Consider the following 16,853-nt stretch of genomic DNA (forward strand, 5'->3'; position numbering starts at 1 on the left):
TGGAATAAATGCAGTCTTTTATTTTGTTTCTATTTTCTGCCAGTAGGCGCTGGTTGGCTGGTGCGCATGCGCGGCAGGAAGGCGTGTATTGATATTGATTAGGTGATTGATGAGCTGCGGCCGGTGATTAGAGACGCTGCGGCGGCGCGAGAGCCTCCTGTTTCAAATACTGTCCGGTAAAATCCGCTCGGTCTGTACAGTTTAGTGAATTTGTGTGGGGTTTCACGCGTGGTTGCTGGCTTTGATAGATCCTTTGTCTGACCCCAGATCCTGAAGAATTTCAGTCCACATCTGGATGTTCTGCTGTATCCTGTCCAGTTGATCCAGCGTGTCCTTAACATTAAACCCTTCAGCACCACTTGTGACTCCGCCAGTCATTTGATAAAGATTCCGTGTCGCAACGTGTATCCGGCCCAAAAGTAATGTCCTTTTGGCATCTGTTTTCTGGATGTGCTTCTCAGTGGATTCCAATCTGCGAGCCTGAGAACGGGTGGTGTTCAGTTCAGTCTGTAGCTGTGAGAGTGTGTTCTCATAATGCTGTAACAATGATCTCCTCTCGCTGACATATTGCCTCAGCTGCACGGCTTCCCTCTCTCTCTCGCTCTCCATCGTGCTCTGCCTCTTCAGCAGCTGCTCCTTCGTACGCACCAGTGTCTTGAAGCGGCCAATGAGCTTTCCAAAGTCCTCAAACTCATCTGAGGACTTCAAGACACTGTCTAATAAGCTCCAGTAGATTCGGTCCTGGCTGACTCGCTTCTGCAGTTTCTCCTTCTTGGTCAGCAGGGCAGCAATTTGTCTCTCTTTGTGTTTTCTGAGAACAGCATGTATGTACTTTATCTCTCGCTGTTTGTCCAGTATTCGAGCGGTTCCAGTCCACAAGTCCTCCTTTGGCATAGGCACAGTAGTATCTTTCAAGCGAAACATCTTCAATTGCGCGAATGACGTTCTGTTTGTGATGTCAGCGCTTTTATACTCACTCGCAGACTTGAGCGATGACGTCACGTTCGGAACGCCGCCTGCCCCGCCCTCCCTTGGTTACCGCTGGTTGCTAGGATGACTGGTTCTAAGTAATAAGTACGGTGTCCTGTGACGAATATTTTTATATAAGTAATAAGTAAGCCTATGTCATTTCAATTGACATACATTTAAATTAAATAAAAATCCAAAACTTAACTTAATTTGATGGAAGCACACTACATTTGGTAAAATATGGCAAAGTATAATATATATATATATATATATATATATATATATATATATATATATATATATATATATATATATATATATACTTCAATCTAAGACTGAAAAAAAAGTATGAAGTGACAGCCTGGGGGGAAAAAAAGAGAGCGTAAAAAAAGCAACATAACATCAACACCCATTTAACCATCCCACCCGAACACAGCAAGCTCCTGTAAAAGAGAAGCACTGCAGTAACCCTTGAAGACAGGACCTCTATGTTCACAGAGACCTAATGAATCTCTGATGACGTTACACTAACTGCTTAGTTTCTCTGCACCTTAATTATGTGTAAACAAACAAACTGTAATGTAATGAAAAACGTTATTAAACCAATCACCGACTACAGTATCTCTGCAGCCTTTGTTCAGTCTTGTCTAAGGTCAGTTGTGGTTGCTAAGGTGTTGCTATGGTGTCTGTGGTGGTTGCTAAGGTGTTGCTATGGTATCTGTGGTGGTTGCTATGGTGTCTGTGGTGGTGGTTGCTAAGGTGTTGCTAGGTGGTTGCTAAGGTGTTGCTATGGTATCTGTGGCGATTGCTAAGGTGTTGCTATGGTGTCTGTGGCGGTTGCTATGGTGTTGCTAGGGTATCCGTGGTGGTTGCTAAGTGATCAGATTAAACTCATTCACGTATATTTGCATTTTTTAAATCAGCTGCTAATTTAATAATTGTATGCCTAATTACATATATTACTAGTGTAAACAGTATATTAATATTCAAATTTAAACTAAATCAGTATTGTGTGCAGTAGTATAGTGCAGAATCACAGAACGTTTAGCCTTGTTAGTGGAACCGAATTTGACTGTTCCTTGTCATTTTATGAAATGAAAAACAATCAGTGCAAGTGCAGTTTTGTAATTAAATTATGAACAACAAACTATAACTCAATCTTTACTGAACTTCACTTGTATATTTGACAAGACAAAGCCGCAGAAGTTGGAATTCTGTTCTGTGGAGCGACAAAACAGAAGTGGAAGTTTTCAGGTTGATGGATCAGCAGGGATTCAGTCAATAAGTCAAGTCAATGGATTCAATCAAGTGTGCAAATTAAATTTGCCAGTGATACAAATATTGCTACAACATTATTAGTGTTAACAATATGGTTGTTACATTTTATTCATCAGTGTTTATTTAATGCAGGCAGTAAGGACACAGTAACTTTATTAGACCTTTCAACAGGACAGTGATCTCAAGCACACCACAAGTCATCTTTGATGGGATCAGAAAAAAAAATTGCTTCATTACTGAAGTGGAGGCCACTGGCCATAACGAATGAGCTGAGATCCAAGAGCCTGTTACACCAAAAGTGTGGTTAACTAGTCTTAAGCTACGTTCACATTACCAGGATGAAGTGACTCAAAATCAGATTTTTGCTCAATGTGGTTTAGATTTCACTTCCGATTTTTTCGAATCAAAGTTCAGTCATTTTCATATGTGGTCCTAAATCGGACACGTATTCGATCCATGGACATGCAACATGAATGTGAACGGTCAAATTAGAATTCATGCATCTTTTTGTTTTTACGCATGCGCTACATGCTTCTCTCTCGTACCCACACATCTCTTGGTGTAGTTGTGCAGCTGTAGCATGTGAGGCGTTTCAGGGACAGATCCATTCATATTACACACAGATACAGATCACTTACATTGTAAATGTGAATCGCCAAGATCCGATCTGAGCAAAAAATCTGATTTGAGTAATTCGGCATGTAATGTGAACATAGCCTCATAACAAGAAACCACTTCACTTATTATATTAGTTGTGTTCAATTGCATGGATCTTGTTTGGTTTACTGTAAACTGCCAACAGTTTAAAGAAAATTAAGGAAATAAGCAAATTTGATCATATGTATAAATCTTTATTATTCAATCTCAAAAAGCACAAACAAAAGATGAGTATTTAGTAAGGCAGTTTTTACACCAGTTTGGTTTGTAGAGAATGTGTTTTGCACTTGGTCACAAGAGTGAAAACATTACTGCATTGGAGGTCCATCTGCTTTAGTACATTGTTAGTGCTCAGACAAGTTGTAGACAGTGATCTCTCACAATGCTTGGTCAAAGATGTGATGAAGTACAGACAAAAGCATTTACGTACAAATGGTCTTCTACAGGCTTGCAGTAAGTGCTTAAGCATTTAAGACACAGACGCTTAGTGCTTAGGAATGATGGAGTTAAAGACGCGACAGTAAAATATTTAACATGACAAACACAGGCATTTATACCATGGCATTAGCGAGGAACAGGATTAGGGAATGGCTGCTCAGTGGGACGGTGAGAAAATTGTAAACGAATTAGCTATTAAACTAGGTGTGTATTTAACTGCGTTTTGCAAAAATGCACAGCTGTCTAGTTCCAATCCTTAAGGGACTTCCAGCACATTCTGGTAGTTCACCCAATAAAACACACTTGATTCAAACTACTATTTTGTTACCAGCATCAGTGGCTGTACATGGGCAGCAAACTGTGCTGAATGTTAGACCAGAACTGGACAACCTGCTATTTACTGTAATTGTGGAGCACAGAAGAGGAAGCTATTTTCATTGTGAAGTAAGCAGCTAATGCCCTTTGGTTGTTTTAGGAGTGAATACTGTGAAGCTATGAGCTGGGATTAAGGACTGACAGGGCAGAAATGGGAGGAAGCCTTTAGGATATTAATCCTAATCCATTCCAGGCCAGACGAAGCGAGGCAGACAGACATGCCCGACTGGAAGGCGAGAGACAGACACACCCCATCTAACCCATCTGTGGCTGTACATTTCAGGTTATGACCACACCCTCGTCCAGCAGAACACAAACAGACTATATGGGGAAACCCAAATATCTCCAAGAAGTGTAATCACTGAACCACTTTAAGTCATACAAAAAAGTACAAAAAATTATATATATAGATTTTATAAATTCATAACGACTTGCATCCTTAAGGCGACGTACCTTAAGATTTTATTTCCTGAGAGAAGCTAAATCTACCATAAAAATCAATGGCACCATAAGATGTACGTAAGTATACGCTCACAATTTTGAGTGATGGGGCGTAGAGAGAACATGACACAGACTGTAAGACAGACAAACCATAAAAAGGAAGAGCAGAATCAGATATGGGTTGTTTACAGCACCCTGTAGAAGTCTTTTCTTGGTTCTAAGCGGACCAGCAGAAGCCAATCCTGTGGTTGTCTGTGTGAAGTGTCGGAATGCCAGGGCCGGTGCTTACACAGTTTTCCTAGCGGTCAGCACCCGGACGATGCAGCCCACTCCTCCTGCAGAGAGAGCCTGAGTACAACACAGCCAACATGAGCATCTGTAGCCAACAAATATATCTAATACAATTTATAAGTTACTATCACTTATAATACATAATTATTACTTGATACAATATTTAACTTTAAATTTAAACATACACTACCGTTCAAAAGTTTGGGGTCACATTGAAACGTCCTTATTTTTGAAGGAAAAGCACTGTACTTTTCAATGAAGATAACTTTAAACTAGTCCTAACTTTAAACAAATACACTCTGTACATTGCTAATGTGGTAAATGACTATTCTAGCTGCAAATGTCTGGTTTTAGTGCAATATCTACATAGGTGTATAGAGGCCCATTTCCAGCAACTATCACTCCAGTGTTCTAATGGTACAATGTGTTTGCTCATTGGCTCAGAAGGCTAATTGATGATTAGAAAACCCTTGTACAATCATGTTCACACACCTGAAAACAGTCTAGCTCATTACAGAAGCTACAAAACTGACCTTCCTTTGAGCAGATTGAGTTTCTGGAGCATCACATTTGTGGGGTCAATTAAACGCTCAAAATGGCCAGAAAAAGAGAACTTTCATATGAAACTCGACTCCATGCGAGAAATTGCTAAGAAATTGAAGATTTCCTACAACGGTGTGTACTACTCCCTTCAGAGGACAGCACAAACAGGCTCTAACCAGAGTAGAAAAAGAAGTGAAAGGCCGCGTTGCACAACTAAGCAAGAAGATAAGTACATTAGAGTCTCTAGTTTGAGAAACAGACGCCTCACAGGTCCCCAACTGGCATCTTCATTAAATAGTACCCGCAAAACACCAGTGTCAACATCTACAGTGAAGAGGCGGCTGCGGGATTTTGGGCTTCAGGGCAGAGTGGCAAAGAAAAAGCCATATCTGAGACTGGCTAATAAAAGAAAAAGATTAAGATGGGCAAAAGAACACAGACATTGGACAGAGGAAGACTGGAAAAAGTGTTGTGGACAGATGAATCCAAGTTTGAGGTGTTTGGATCACAAAGAAGAACGTTTGTGAGACGCAGAACAAATGAAAAGATGCTGGAAGAATGCCTGACGCCATCTGTTAAGCATGGTGGAGGTAATGTGATGGTCTGGGGTTGCTTTGGTGCTGGTAAGGTGGGAGATTTGTACAGGGTAAAAGGGATTCTGAATAAGGAAGGCTATCACTCCATTTTGCAACGCCATGCCATACCCAGTGGACAGCGCCTGATCGGAGCCAATTTCATCCTACAACAGGACAATGACCCTAAACACACCTCCAAATTGTGCAAGAACTATTTACAGCAGAAGCAGGCAGCTGGTATTCTATTGGTAATGGAGTGGCCAGCGCAGTCACCAGATCTGAACCCCATTGAGCTGTTGTGGGAGCAGCCTGACCGTATGGTACGCCAGAAGTGCCCATCCAACCAATCCAACTTGTGGGAGCTGCTTCTAGAAGCGTGGGGTGCAATTTCTCCAGCTTACCTCAACAAATTAACAGCTATAATGCCAAAGGTGTGCAATGCTGTAATTGCTGCAAATGGAGGATTCTTTGATGAAAGCAAAGTTTGATGTAAAAACAATGTTATTTCAAATACAAATCATTATTTCTAATCTTGTCAATGTCTTGACTCTATTTTCTATTCATTTCACAACGTATGGTGGTGAATAAGTGTGACTTTTCATGGAAAACACAAAATTGTCTGAGTGACCCCAAACTTTTGAACGGTAGTGTAAATTATTACAAAGTAATTAATAATAATAAAAAAAAAAAATGGTCCATCTGTTTGTGCAGGAAGACAAAGTAATTACATTATTTAAAATCTGTTATCATCTTATATACAATCCTTTTTCATAAAAGTTTCTGCCTTTTTCTGCTCATACACATCTATGTCAGGAAATTTGTGACTGTTTGTAATTTTTTTTCCAGGTCTGTGCATAGTGCTGGACGATATGGCCATAAATTATATCGCAATATATTCCTTAATTTCGGTCGATAGGATATAATTTCCTATTGAGCCGAGCAGGGCCAAGGCTAGGCTAGGTTCGGCTCTGCTTTGATAACGTCATCATGCACTGCCGTAGCCTGGCTATGGAGACTGTTTGTGTTCTGCTCTGCATCGAACTGACAGTAAAAACACCTGTCCGTAAAAGATTCTGTAAATAATACATATCAATATACCACAAAAGTGATATCATCGTTATTGAAACATTTCTTAAATGTTTATCTCCAGTTAAAAAGTGCTTATCATGTGTCATATTTAATAAGAAAAATAATAAAATGATAGTGGAACTGTCTATTCACTATTCAGCCCAGCGTTCAGTCCAGTTCAGTATATTAAAACTGAATAAAAATGCAAACTTTACCATTAAAATTAATTAATTAACCATTTATTAAGATTTCTATTAGTGAGGACGGTCAGTAATGTGTTGGTGAGTAGTTTAATTTAGTTATACAATGCTGTCTCAGTGTAAGCTGTGAGACTACATGTCCTCCAAAATAAAGCACATTAAGAACTAGTTTCTTTAAAATGTCTGTTTAGAGTTGTAATGAGATGCTGCAAAGAGCTGTAGGCAGCAGTAATCAGTGCTGCAAAAGACATACAGACTAACAGGTCCAATTTTTTTTTTTACTTTTGCGCAACACAATATACCCAGTATACTCAAGCATTTCCTCTACTAAGCATTAGTTATTATTAATTTTATGAAAAATCAGAAAATTCACATTACATTACTCCATTGTGATAAATATCACTATCAGGATATGAAAGGGCTAAATCAGGACATGAATCTTTGGTCATATAGTCAAATAGTTTCTATGCAACTGAATTGTTATTTGGTAGTTTTAAACCTCTACACAAAGTGAAGCTTAATGTAACTTAACTGTAAACCTTTCTAACCATGACTCCAAACCGCAGCAACACAATAGTTCAATGATTCAACGCATTAAAAGCATTTTGGAACTGTTTTGGCATGTCAATGCACAGCAACTTATCCCATTCCTTTAAAACAGGAAGTGCTGGTTTCATCAGATGTGGTCCAGTGTGGAGGATACAGTAAGATGGAAAGTTGAGTTAAGACACATTTTCATTTCACATCTCCCAAGGTGATGTAAACGCCATTTTTTTGTGACTGGCTTTTTAATGCTTTACAGCTGTGTTCTGTCTCTAAAGGATTAGACAGATTTACAGAGGACTGAATCAGTGGTGCTCAGCACATGGTACCTTCTCATGCCACTGCAGGAGGATAGCGCTGCTATTTTCTGATGGCCTCTCAAAGCCCTTGTATATGTACTTCATCAACAGGTCCACCCCGTTCTTGTCCAGAGACTGTACTCCCTTCTCAATGTCACTGGCCTTAAAGGAGCTGAGCACCTTAAGCACTAGTCCCTCAGCACGGTCCTGTAGAAACACAACAAAAGACCAGCTTTTACACTGTGTGTGAACATCACAGCTATTGTTGGACAGCAATCAGACTTAACACACTTAAGGCATTCATCTGTATATCTGTAGCTACAGCGAAATAGGGCAGATTATCTCTATTAATTAAAATCACTGTAACTAGGAAAAGAGGATATTTAATAGCTTTTTGATGTCACCCAACCAACTTATCACTCACCTTGACGTTCTGATTTTTTGTATTGATTGGTGGGTTTTTCAGGACTGCCTGCAACGCCTCCATGAGGTTCCCTTTACAGATGAGAGTTAAGAAAGAAGACTGGGCACTGTTTCAGGCAGACACAAATATTTAAAAACAAAAACAACATCACTATACCCGACCTTCTGTATAGTGTTATGAGTGAAAAGAGAATATAGTTTCATAAATAACATTAAAAGTCAATGAGAAACAGGATATAAGCATTGCTGTCAGGCAAGTTGGACATATATGGACATAAAAAACTAACTTCCTCAATTTAAAGGCCTTAGCCTGTTACAAACTGGAGAGGGGCGTTTGCAGAAAACGTGAACTGTAAAAAGTGAGTGCTGGCCTGGGAGTGCAATTCCTGAGGAGGTAGAAACTGAGATAATGCTAGGAATGTGGTCACAGGGCATGTCTGGACATCCGCAGCCTTACACTGAGCAGAACTGAACTGATACACTAGCTACAGGGGTCTTGCAATTAAGAGCTTCGGCACACTCAAGGTTAGGATAACCAGTTATATGTCAAATCCTTAGTCTATCTGGGACACCTAACCGCGAGCTTAGATATTAAACTAGTTAACCTACTGTAATATACCACGTTAGTTAACTAACATAGCTAAGCCAAGCTAGGGTAACAGAAATAGCCTACCTATCTTAGGTGGACAATTAGACCCCACATAACCTAGCTCATCTTAGCTATCTTAGATAGCGTTAGCTGTTATTTATCCATGCACAGAGCCGTACATAGCTTTTTAAGCTTAATGTTTAACACAGGCCTGTTTCTATTACTGGTCTACATTTATTTCTTCATAGGTTAGCTAAAGCTAGTGAGCTGGTGGTCCTTTCTATTTTCTATTGTATCTAGTCTGAATCGTACCCCTACCATGAGCTTTTTTCACAGTATAACTCGCTAATCATCATTAATCTACTGTACCACACAGCTAGGTTAACTAGTTCATTTGGCTGGGAGGGCAAAAATATTAATTAATTTACTAACCTAGCTAACAATTACGCTAACAGTGGCCAGTATTAGCAATACCCTTTATTAGAGCTAACTGCACCCTATACCACAGGCTGCCTACATGCATTTGAATGTTCCGTTCCACCTTAAATTTTCAGCAGTTACACCGCAGAGGCTAACCAGGCTGGACAGTGCAGACACTGTAGTCGCTGCACCAGTTAAGGTGGACCGAACAATTCCAAGATGATTCCGATTAAGAAGCTAACTAGCTGGCTCGCTTGAACTGTACAGTACAGTGTTAAGCTCGTTAGTCGAGATTAGAGTGTAAAAACACGAGTGAACCGCAGTCTGTGTTCTCTGGGAACAGAAGGATATTGTCTGATCAGGGAATCCACCTCTGCCTCGTCTGGACCCAGCTGGTTCTCTCCTCCATCCTCCTCGTCCACGAACTTGTTCTCGTCATATTCGTCCACATCCACCTTGCGGAATCGGTCGGACACGGTGTTCTTCGACATGACTGCTGAGAGTTTCCCTGGTTAATCCGCTGATTAACTGTAGATCATGAATAACGCGACTCGAGACACTGGTCCGCCTGCAGCCGTTCACTCGCTTCCTCTCCGCAGGATTCCGCCCACTTCTTCACAACAGCGCGACCCCTACAGCCCAAGCCGCAGCTCTGCGAGCAGGAGCCACCATATACCTGTATATTGTATGTTACGTATTTCTAACATCTTAAAAAATATTTAAAAGTAAGATGAAGTGCGTTAAAGCCACAGGCAAAGCAGAAAAAAACATTAAACGTACATTATGACGTTGCTCAAGGCTTTGAAACTTGTGATCTACACAACATTTGCATATACAGAACATATAAATGTCTAAAAACAAGTAAAATGTATGCAGGATTTTCATGAATGAGACATCAGTCCCATCCATTCTACACATTAATACTAATGCATTTATTTACTGTGGGTTGATGAGTACTGACTGTAGAAAAATGATTAAATTACATGTTTCTGATGATTATATAATATGTTAATAATATATTTAATAACTTTCGCTGTTACATGGAGCTCAGATGCATGAAATATTCCATTAACCGTAGACAAAAAATAACAAAGATGGAAAAGAAACGTAACTAAATAATGATTAACATTTTATTAAAAAAAAAAAACGCTGAATTTCTCTTCAACTAATAATAATCACACATGTCCCCCCTATTTGGAGCTGTGCACCTCCCTTTGGAGGTGCTCCAATGACTCGCTACCATGATCAGGACGTCCCCTTTTTTTGTGTATTAGTTATGCAAATAGGTGCCGTGATAAATCAAAACAGGAAACAAGCAGTAACAGCAGCAAATAAACAATGTCAAAGATTAGTAAATAAAGAAAAGAAGGAAAAAAAACAACAAAAGAGAAAAAAGCAAGAGGAATTGCCAAAACAATCTAAAAAAAAAAAAAGAATTCCATAGTCATCTCATCCTTTGAAAAGATTGCAAAAATAATGATGATCCACAAGAATTTCTCAAATTATCTTTTCTATTTATTTATTTTATATTTTGTATTATTTAAATTCAATTGTAATGCTTTAAAACTTTTCCAAATAGCAATTGAGAAAATAATGTTTCCTTATTAAGGGAAATATGTTCATTGTTCCATAATAAAAACCTGTGAGGGGAAAAATTATGTTTGTAAATTAAAAGCCAATTCTATAGTGATATGAAATGGCTTTATGAAAATATAAGAACAGAATATATGGGTCATAAAGTAAAAACTCTTGATAATCAATGAGGTCTAAAATTAGCCAGATATTGTTTGAAATAGGGCTGCATTATTTTGGTAGTCGACTAATCTGATGATCATTTTTCATATATAATATAGGGGTTATCTATCTATAAAATATAAATCTTGGTTTTGGATGTGCTTCATGAATATGCAGACAAGGGGTCAGGTCAATGGAAAAAAATGAATATTTTAAAAAAACTGGCCTCTATTACATTCTGTGGTAAATAAATATGCTCAGAAGAACCCTGTACATTTTATTCTGTATATATGTACATCTTGAACAACACTGGATCCTCTGAATTTTGAGATCGTTTAGGGGTAATAATTAGAAAAATGCTAGCTTTAAGCTAATGCTTAACGTCACAGCACAGTGGCGGACAATGGCAGCGGACTCGATTCTGCGCTACACCCAGGGGCAGATTTTACCACCACGCACCCCCCCTGCTGGCCAAAAGGTTGGCAAAAGAAAAACGGAAAACATTTTTTTAAACAAGTATGCAGAAATAAAAAAAAAATCTAATCACTAAGGGTTGGTGATTTTCTGCTTTAACACATTCAGTTCTCCTCAGAGAGGGCAGTTAGTTCATTAGTTGGCAGAATGTGTATAATAACTACTTATGACTTCATTTTAGATTTTCCTTCTGAAAAAAATAAATAAATAAAAATCAATAAGTTATTAAACACTGGGCTTACTTCCAAATGTGAATCAGATTTACTAGCTAATCAATTTTAAAAAGCAGACAGTCTTTTCTCTTCTAATTAAAAAAAGAGTCATTTCTAAATTAGAATGGAATTTTTTAGTTATTTAGCATTAAAAATCTATATTAAACTTTAGAATATCTTGATTTTCTCTTGCAGCCGTAGGGGAGCCTCACTTATCACAGCAATCTTGGACACTAAGGCCTGTATTACTCTCACATTAGTAGCCTAAAGAAAACAGAAAACACTATAAAAAATAAATACATGTATTTAGCTTTACACAATAGAACTGGCTACTCCAGCTGGTGTGTTTCAATAAATAAATAAATAAATAAATAAATAAATAAATAAATAAATAAGATGATGTGTGACCCTAATAGTAAATATTTAACATATGTAGTTAAAGAACAAAGTTGGAGCAGTTGCCTACTGGTGCCTCTGTGCTATTTATGCCTCCAGCACCATTTAAAGTGGAACGGGAAAATTTAAAGAAGGATAATTCATTAATAATAATAAAAACTGTAAAAGAGAGGTTGGCTTTCAACTCACCAGAAAATGTTTGACCAGAAAATGTCACCCACAGCAAAAGAACAATAGAGACTACAGTACATCTGTAAATTTTAGACACAAGACAAAGTAGAATTCAACAGCTATTCACCTGGGAACTAATCTCAGTATTGAAAATAAAAATAATAAGAAATAATAATAATAATACATTGCATTTAAATGTTTGTGGACATCCCTTGGAATAGTGTATAAAGCCCCAGTATTAAGCTGTGGAGCAGTGGAACTGTGTTCTCTGGAATGATGGTGTTCATCCAATACTTTTAAGATGATGTGAGATACGATGGACTGGTTATCATCCAACAAGATTGTTTAAGAGTCGTAAAGAGGAAAATGCTAGCTTTAAGCTAATGCTACAGTGGAGTGAACTGACCTCAGAGTCGCAGAGATCGGCAGGGGACTCTCTTCGGCACAACACCAGTGAGCATGTTACAGCCAGCTGATCCAACTAATGAACTAACTGCCCTCACTGAGGAGAACTGAGTGTTACAGCAGAAAATCACTAACCCAACAGCACAGAGTTACCCCAGAACCAGCTTTAAACACTGTACCACGTTTTAATATATACAATCTTTATTATGCTGTGAAATAAATTAGAGATGTTTAGTGTTTCTGGTTTGTTGTTTTAGCACATTAATCCTTGTTAGGATTTGTGGTTATATAATAGGTTTCAGTGGAAAAACACACACATTAAGCCTTTTAACATTAAGTATTTTAAATTCTATGGTTCTAGCTTTGTTTCTGAAGTAACTGCTGCATCACAAAGCTCGCCTCAGTGAGGGCAGATAGTTAGTTGATTATTTGGGTCAGGTGTGTTGTAATTAGAATAAACCAATGACCTTAATTAAATATTAAATCTACAGGGAAGTGCTGCTTATTATCTGCCTTTTAAAGCTCGAACACAGACTACACTGCTCAACATTACACTGCTCCAGGGCCAGAGTGGGCCACTTTTTTAGCTCGGGAGTTTCATGCCCAAATCCAGCCCATATTTTCCATGGAGCAGGAATTTGAATAAATAAAACAGCAGGTAGATCTTACAATGCCTTTTTATTGCAAATAAGTACAAGTATACATTGGAAAGTAACAGACCACCCTTTACTTAAACATGTTTCATACAAATTATAGAATATAAAGAATATAAAGCTTTACCTGATTCAAAATTATGAATCTTAATTCTAATAAACAAGGCATTTTTTGCCCTAAATGTTTATTTCCTGAAAGGACATACAGCTAAATAGGCTAGATACAGAAAAGCAGAGATTCTAGGCTTTAAAATGGCATATTGGGTGTCCATAATTATTCATAAACACAGCAAGATATCAATTACGACATATTTCTGGCCCGCCGACGGTAGATAACCCCTATATTATATATTATATAGATAGATCATCCCAAATTGGTCCGGGGGTATGGAGTCAAAAAAGGGTCATAAAGATTTTGAGTTTGTAAAACAGAAGTCACAAATGTACTGAAACTTGTAACTGCGTTTAAACAACTACATGCACAAAAATCCAAATCCACAAATTAACTGGAATGTGCAAACTTGAAACAGAAAGTAATATTAATAATAATTCAAATGTACGAATGCGAAAAAATATTTTAATTATATATAAATATATATTTTTTAATTTGTAAATCCAATCTCTTGAATGTGTGAATCAGTACTGCTCAAATGGCTTAAGCTGGGTCAGACCAAAAATCACATGGAATTTGTGAGGTTGTAAATGTGACAGTGGGTGTTTTTCACTGTGGAGCTAAAAATCCTCTCATTCACCTTCTCTGCTGCGGGTGCGAAGCTCTAGCTGCAGTTGCGAATTTTGACCCTGTTTTGACGCCTGATTGATGGACCAATAGGAAAGCTTTATCCGGACCAATCAGATTACGGGGTTTGTTTAACCAATCAGAACAATGGGTGGGTCTCTGCAGCTCAGAGTACTGGGCGTGTCGAAAGGTGTGGGCGTGTCGAAAGTGTGGCCGCCATTTTGGAGTCAGCCACCATGCGCCCCCGGTGGATTAATTTACACAGAGGAAGGAGTTTAATAAAACAATAATATTCATGACTCTACCAATTTTTTACCCGATTTACACATTACAAATACGTGCTTTCATGCTGAAATACTTTATATTATGTTCTAATTATATGAATTAATTTTATATTTATGTACATAGATGCACACACACACACACACACACACACACACACATATATATATATATATATATATATATATATATATATATATATATATATATATATATATATATATTAATAAATTAATTAATTTATGTACTAATTAATATGCTATACCATATGTCTGTCTTTGATAAAGAGCATAATGTAAAGTATTTCAGCATGAAAGCACATATTTGTAATGTGTGACAGCGTCCTGTATCATTACTACATCTCTGCTGTTTGTAACAAACCAAACCGTGTGTAAATTGGTAGAGTTGTGAATATTATCGGTTTATTAAACTCCTTCCTCAGTGTAAATTGATCCACTGGGGGGCGCATGGTGGCCGACTCCAAAATGGCGGCCACGTGGAACGTCAGCTCCAATAGACCAATAGACGACCACCTTTCGACACGCCCAGTACTCTGAGCTGCAGAGACCCACCCATTGTTCTGATTGGTTAAACAAACCCCGTAATCTGATTGGTCCGGATAAAGCTTTCCTATTGGTCCATCAATCAGGCGTCAAAACAGGGTCAAAATTCGCAACTGCAGCTAGAGCTTCGCACACGCAGCAGAGAAGGTGAATGAGAGGATTTTTAGCTCCACAGTGAAAAACACCCACTGTCACATTTACAACCTCACAAATTCAATGTGATTTTTGGTCTGACCCAGCTTAAGCCATTTGAGCAGTACTGATTCACACATTCAAGAGATTGGATTTACAAATTAAAAAATATATATTTATATATAATTAAAATATTTTTTCGCATTTGTACATTTGAATTATTATTAATATTACTTTCTGTTTCAAGTTTGCACATTCCAGTTAATTTGTGGATTTGGATTTTTGTGCATGTAGTTGTTTAAACGCAGTTACAAGTTTCAGTACATTTGTGACTTCTGTTTTACAAACTCAAAATCTTTATGACCCTTTTTTGACTCCATACGGGGGTACCTCCCTGAAATTAATTTCTTCAAACTTGGTATGTCAAATCTGTGACGTTTAGTCATTAGAATGGATGTCCACAAAGATTTGGGTGAGTGTAAATTACAATAGGTCTGCAACGATTAGTCGATATAATCGACAATATCGATTATTTAAATTTGTAGACTACTTGGGGTGTCACGATTCTCTAAATCCTCGATTCGATTTTATTTCCGATTTTAGGGTCACGATTCGATTTGATTCTCAATTTTCTTTTTTTTTTTTACAGCAGAGAGGCCTATGCCAGTTTTTTAAAGATATAAATGTAATCCCATCTAGTGGCTTTTTTGGTAGCAGCAGCGGGCACTATTAAAACAGCAATTGTGCAACATAAAATAATTAATAAAAAAATACAGGAACAGTCATGTACAAAATAATAGAACATTTAGAGCCTTAACAAACTGAACTCTATCCTACTATAACAGTTAAACATGAAAAATAAGACTCGGTCCCTGAGAATGAAAATTTTTTTTCTTTAACAAAGATATATTATTAACTTTATCTGAGAGAAAGATGCTCCTTAAGGTACCAAAACTATTAACATATTTGAGTCTAGACAAAACAACTGTTATTTTTATATTTTATAAGTTTTTCTTTAAGAAGATGAGAATGTCCACATTCTTGAGAAAGGGCTGCTCTTTCAGCAGTCACAATGTCCGCGGCATGTGCTGCGCCATTTGCTAGCACGCGCGTGTTTGCGTAGCTTAGAGGAAGGTATCGTCGATCATCTTTTTTGACTTCGATGCTCGAGACCATGACATAATTTCGATCGATTTCGATAAAATATCGAAATTGTGACACCCCTATAGACTACAATTCTCATTGTCGTCTAATCATTACTTTGTAACAGAACCGCATTACACAAAGTACTGGGGACAAAAGGAACTTGGTCTCCAAAAGTGCCCAAACACAACAGATTACATATTTATTAACTAAATATCAGTACTCTCCACGCTTAAACAACATGTGGACATTTAAATGCCTTTTAAATCTCATGTTTAGCTGTTTCTCTGTTGTTTTTAGAGATGGAGGACATGGTAGAAATAATCGTTGACTAATTGACTAATCGAAAAAATGATCATCAGATTAGTCGACTACCAAAATAATCATTGGTTGCAGCCCTACATTACAATAGCACTTATAAAAGTGAAACAAAGTAAATTCTTAATTAAAAAAAAAAAAAATTGTACATTGTAAAAGTGGTCACACACACACACACAGTCTCAGTCACTCACCTTAGTCACTAGCCTGTCACTCACAGTGTCTGACTAAACATCTAGCCAGATAGCTCATCATTGAACAATTTGTCTATAATATGTTTAAAAATAAAGAAAACTTTAAAAAATCAAATAAAACAAAACCCTGAAAAAAAAAACTAAAAAAAAAAAAAACGTAGAATAACAGTTCCGGCTAACTGCTGCTCTTATAATAACATTTAACAACACGGCAAAAAACTGATTTATGTAATTAATGTACAAAAAAAGCTATTTTGAGAAGTGACTGTCTATTTAAAAAAGCAACAGAAGTTGTTTATTTGTTAGAGTTCATGTGTAACATTTCTAA

General features: G+C 37.5%; 2 protein-coding genes across 2 annotated transcripts; both read right to left on the reverse strand.

The window, feature by feature from the left end:
- Positions 1-1,217, reverse strand: LOC103045211 (coiled-coil domain-containing protein 42 like-2-like). The gene has a single exon (XM_007240731.3). It carries the CDS (start codon positions 922-924, stop codon positions 223-225), a length of 702 nt encoding a protein of 233 aa, XP_007240793.3. The 5' UTR covers positions 925-1,217; the 3' UTR covers positions 1-222.
- Positions 1,218-3,077: 1,860 nt separating this feature from the next.
- On the reverse strand, positions 3,078-9,729 carry arpc5b (actin related protein 2/3 complex, subunit 5B). Its single transcript, XM_049479780.1, has 4 exons — positions 9,460-9,729; positions 8,102-8,173; positions 7,708-7,884; positions 3,078-4,506 (listed from the first exon to the last, which is right to left on the reverse strand). The coding sequence occupies exons 1-4, from the start codon at positions 9,598-9,600 to the stop codon at positions 4,444-4,446; spliced, it is 453 nt and encodes a 150-aa protein (XP_049335737.1). The 5' UTR covers positions 9,601-9,729; the 3' UTR covers positions 3,078-4,443.
- Between the last annotated feature and the right edge of the window lie 7,124 nt (positions 9,730-16,853).

Source organism: Astyanax mexicanus, chromosome 1 (assembly GCF_023375975.1).
Source record: "Astyanax mexicanus isolate ESR-SI-001 chromosome 1, AstMex3_surface, whole genome shotgun sequence".
In the NCBI taxonomy this organism is placed as follows: Eukaryota; Metazoa; Chordata; class Actinopteri; order Characiformes; family Acestrorhamphidae; genus Astyanax; species Astyanax mexicanus.

What these genes read in the sequence shown, in the direction of transcription:
- LOC103045211 (XM_007240731.3), bottom strand. Translation starts at nt 924, where the DNA reads ATGTTTCGCTTGAAAGATACTACTGTGCCTATGCCAAAGGAGGACTTG.
- arpc5b (XM_049479780.1), bottom strand. Translation starts at nt 9,600, where the DNA reads ATGTCGAAGAACACCGTGTCCGACCGATTCCGCAAGGTGGATGTGGAC. An exon ending in CAAAAAATCAGAACGTCAAG is followed by an intron (nt 7,885 to 8,101) that starts GTGAGTGATAAG and finishes GTGTTTCTACAG; the next exon opens with GACCGTGCTGAGGGACTAGT. An exon ending in TCCTGCAGTGGCATGAGAAG is followed by an intron (nt 4,507 to 7,707) that starts GTACCATGTGCT and finishes TGTTGTACTCAG; the next exon opens with GCTCTCTCTGCAGGAGGAGT.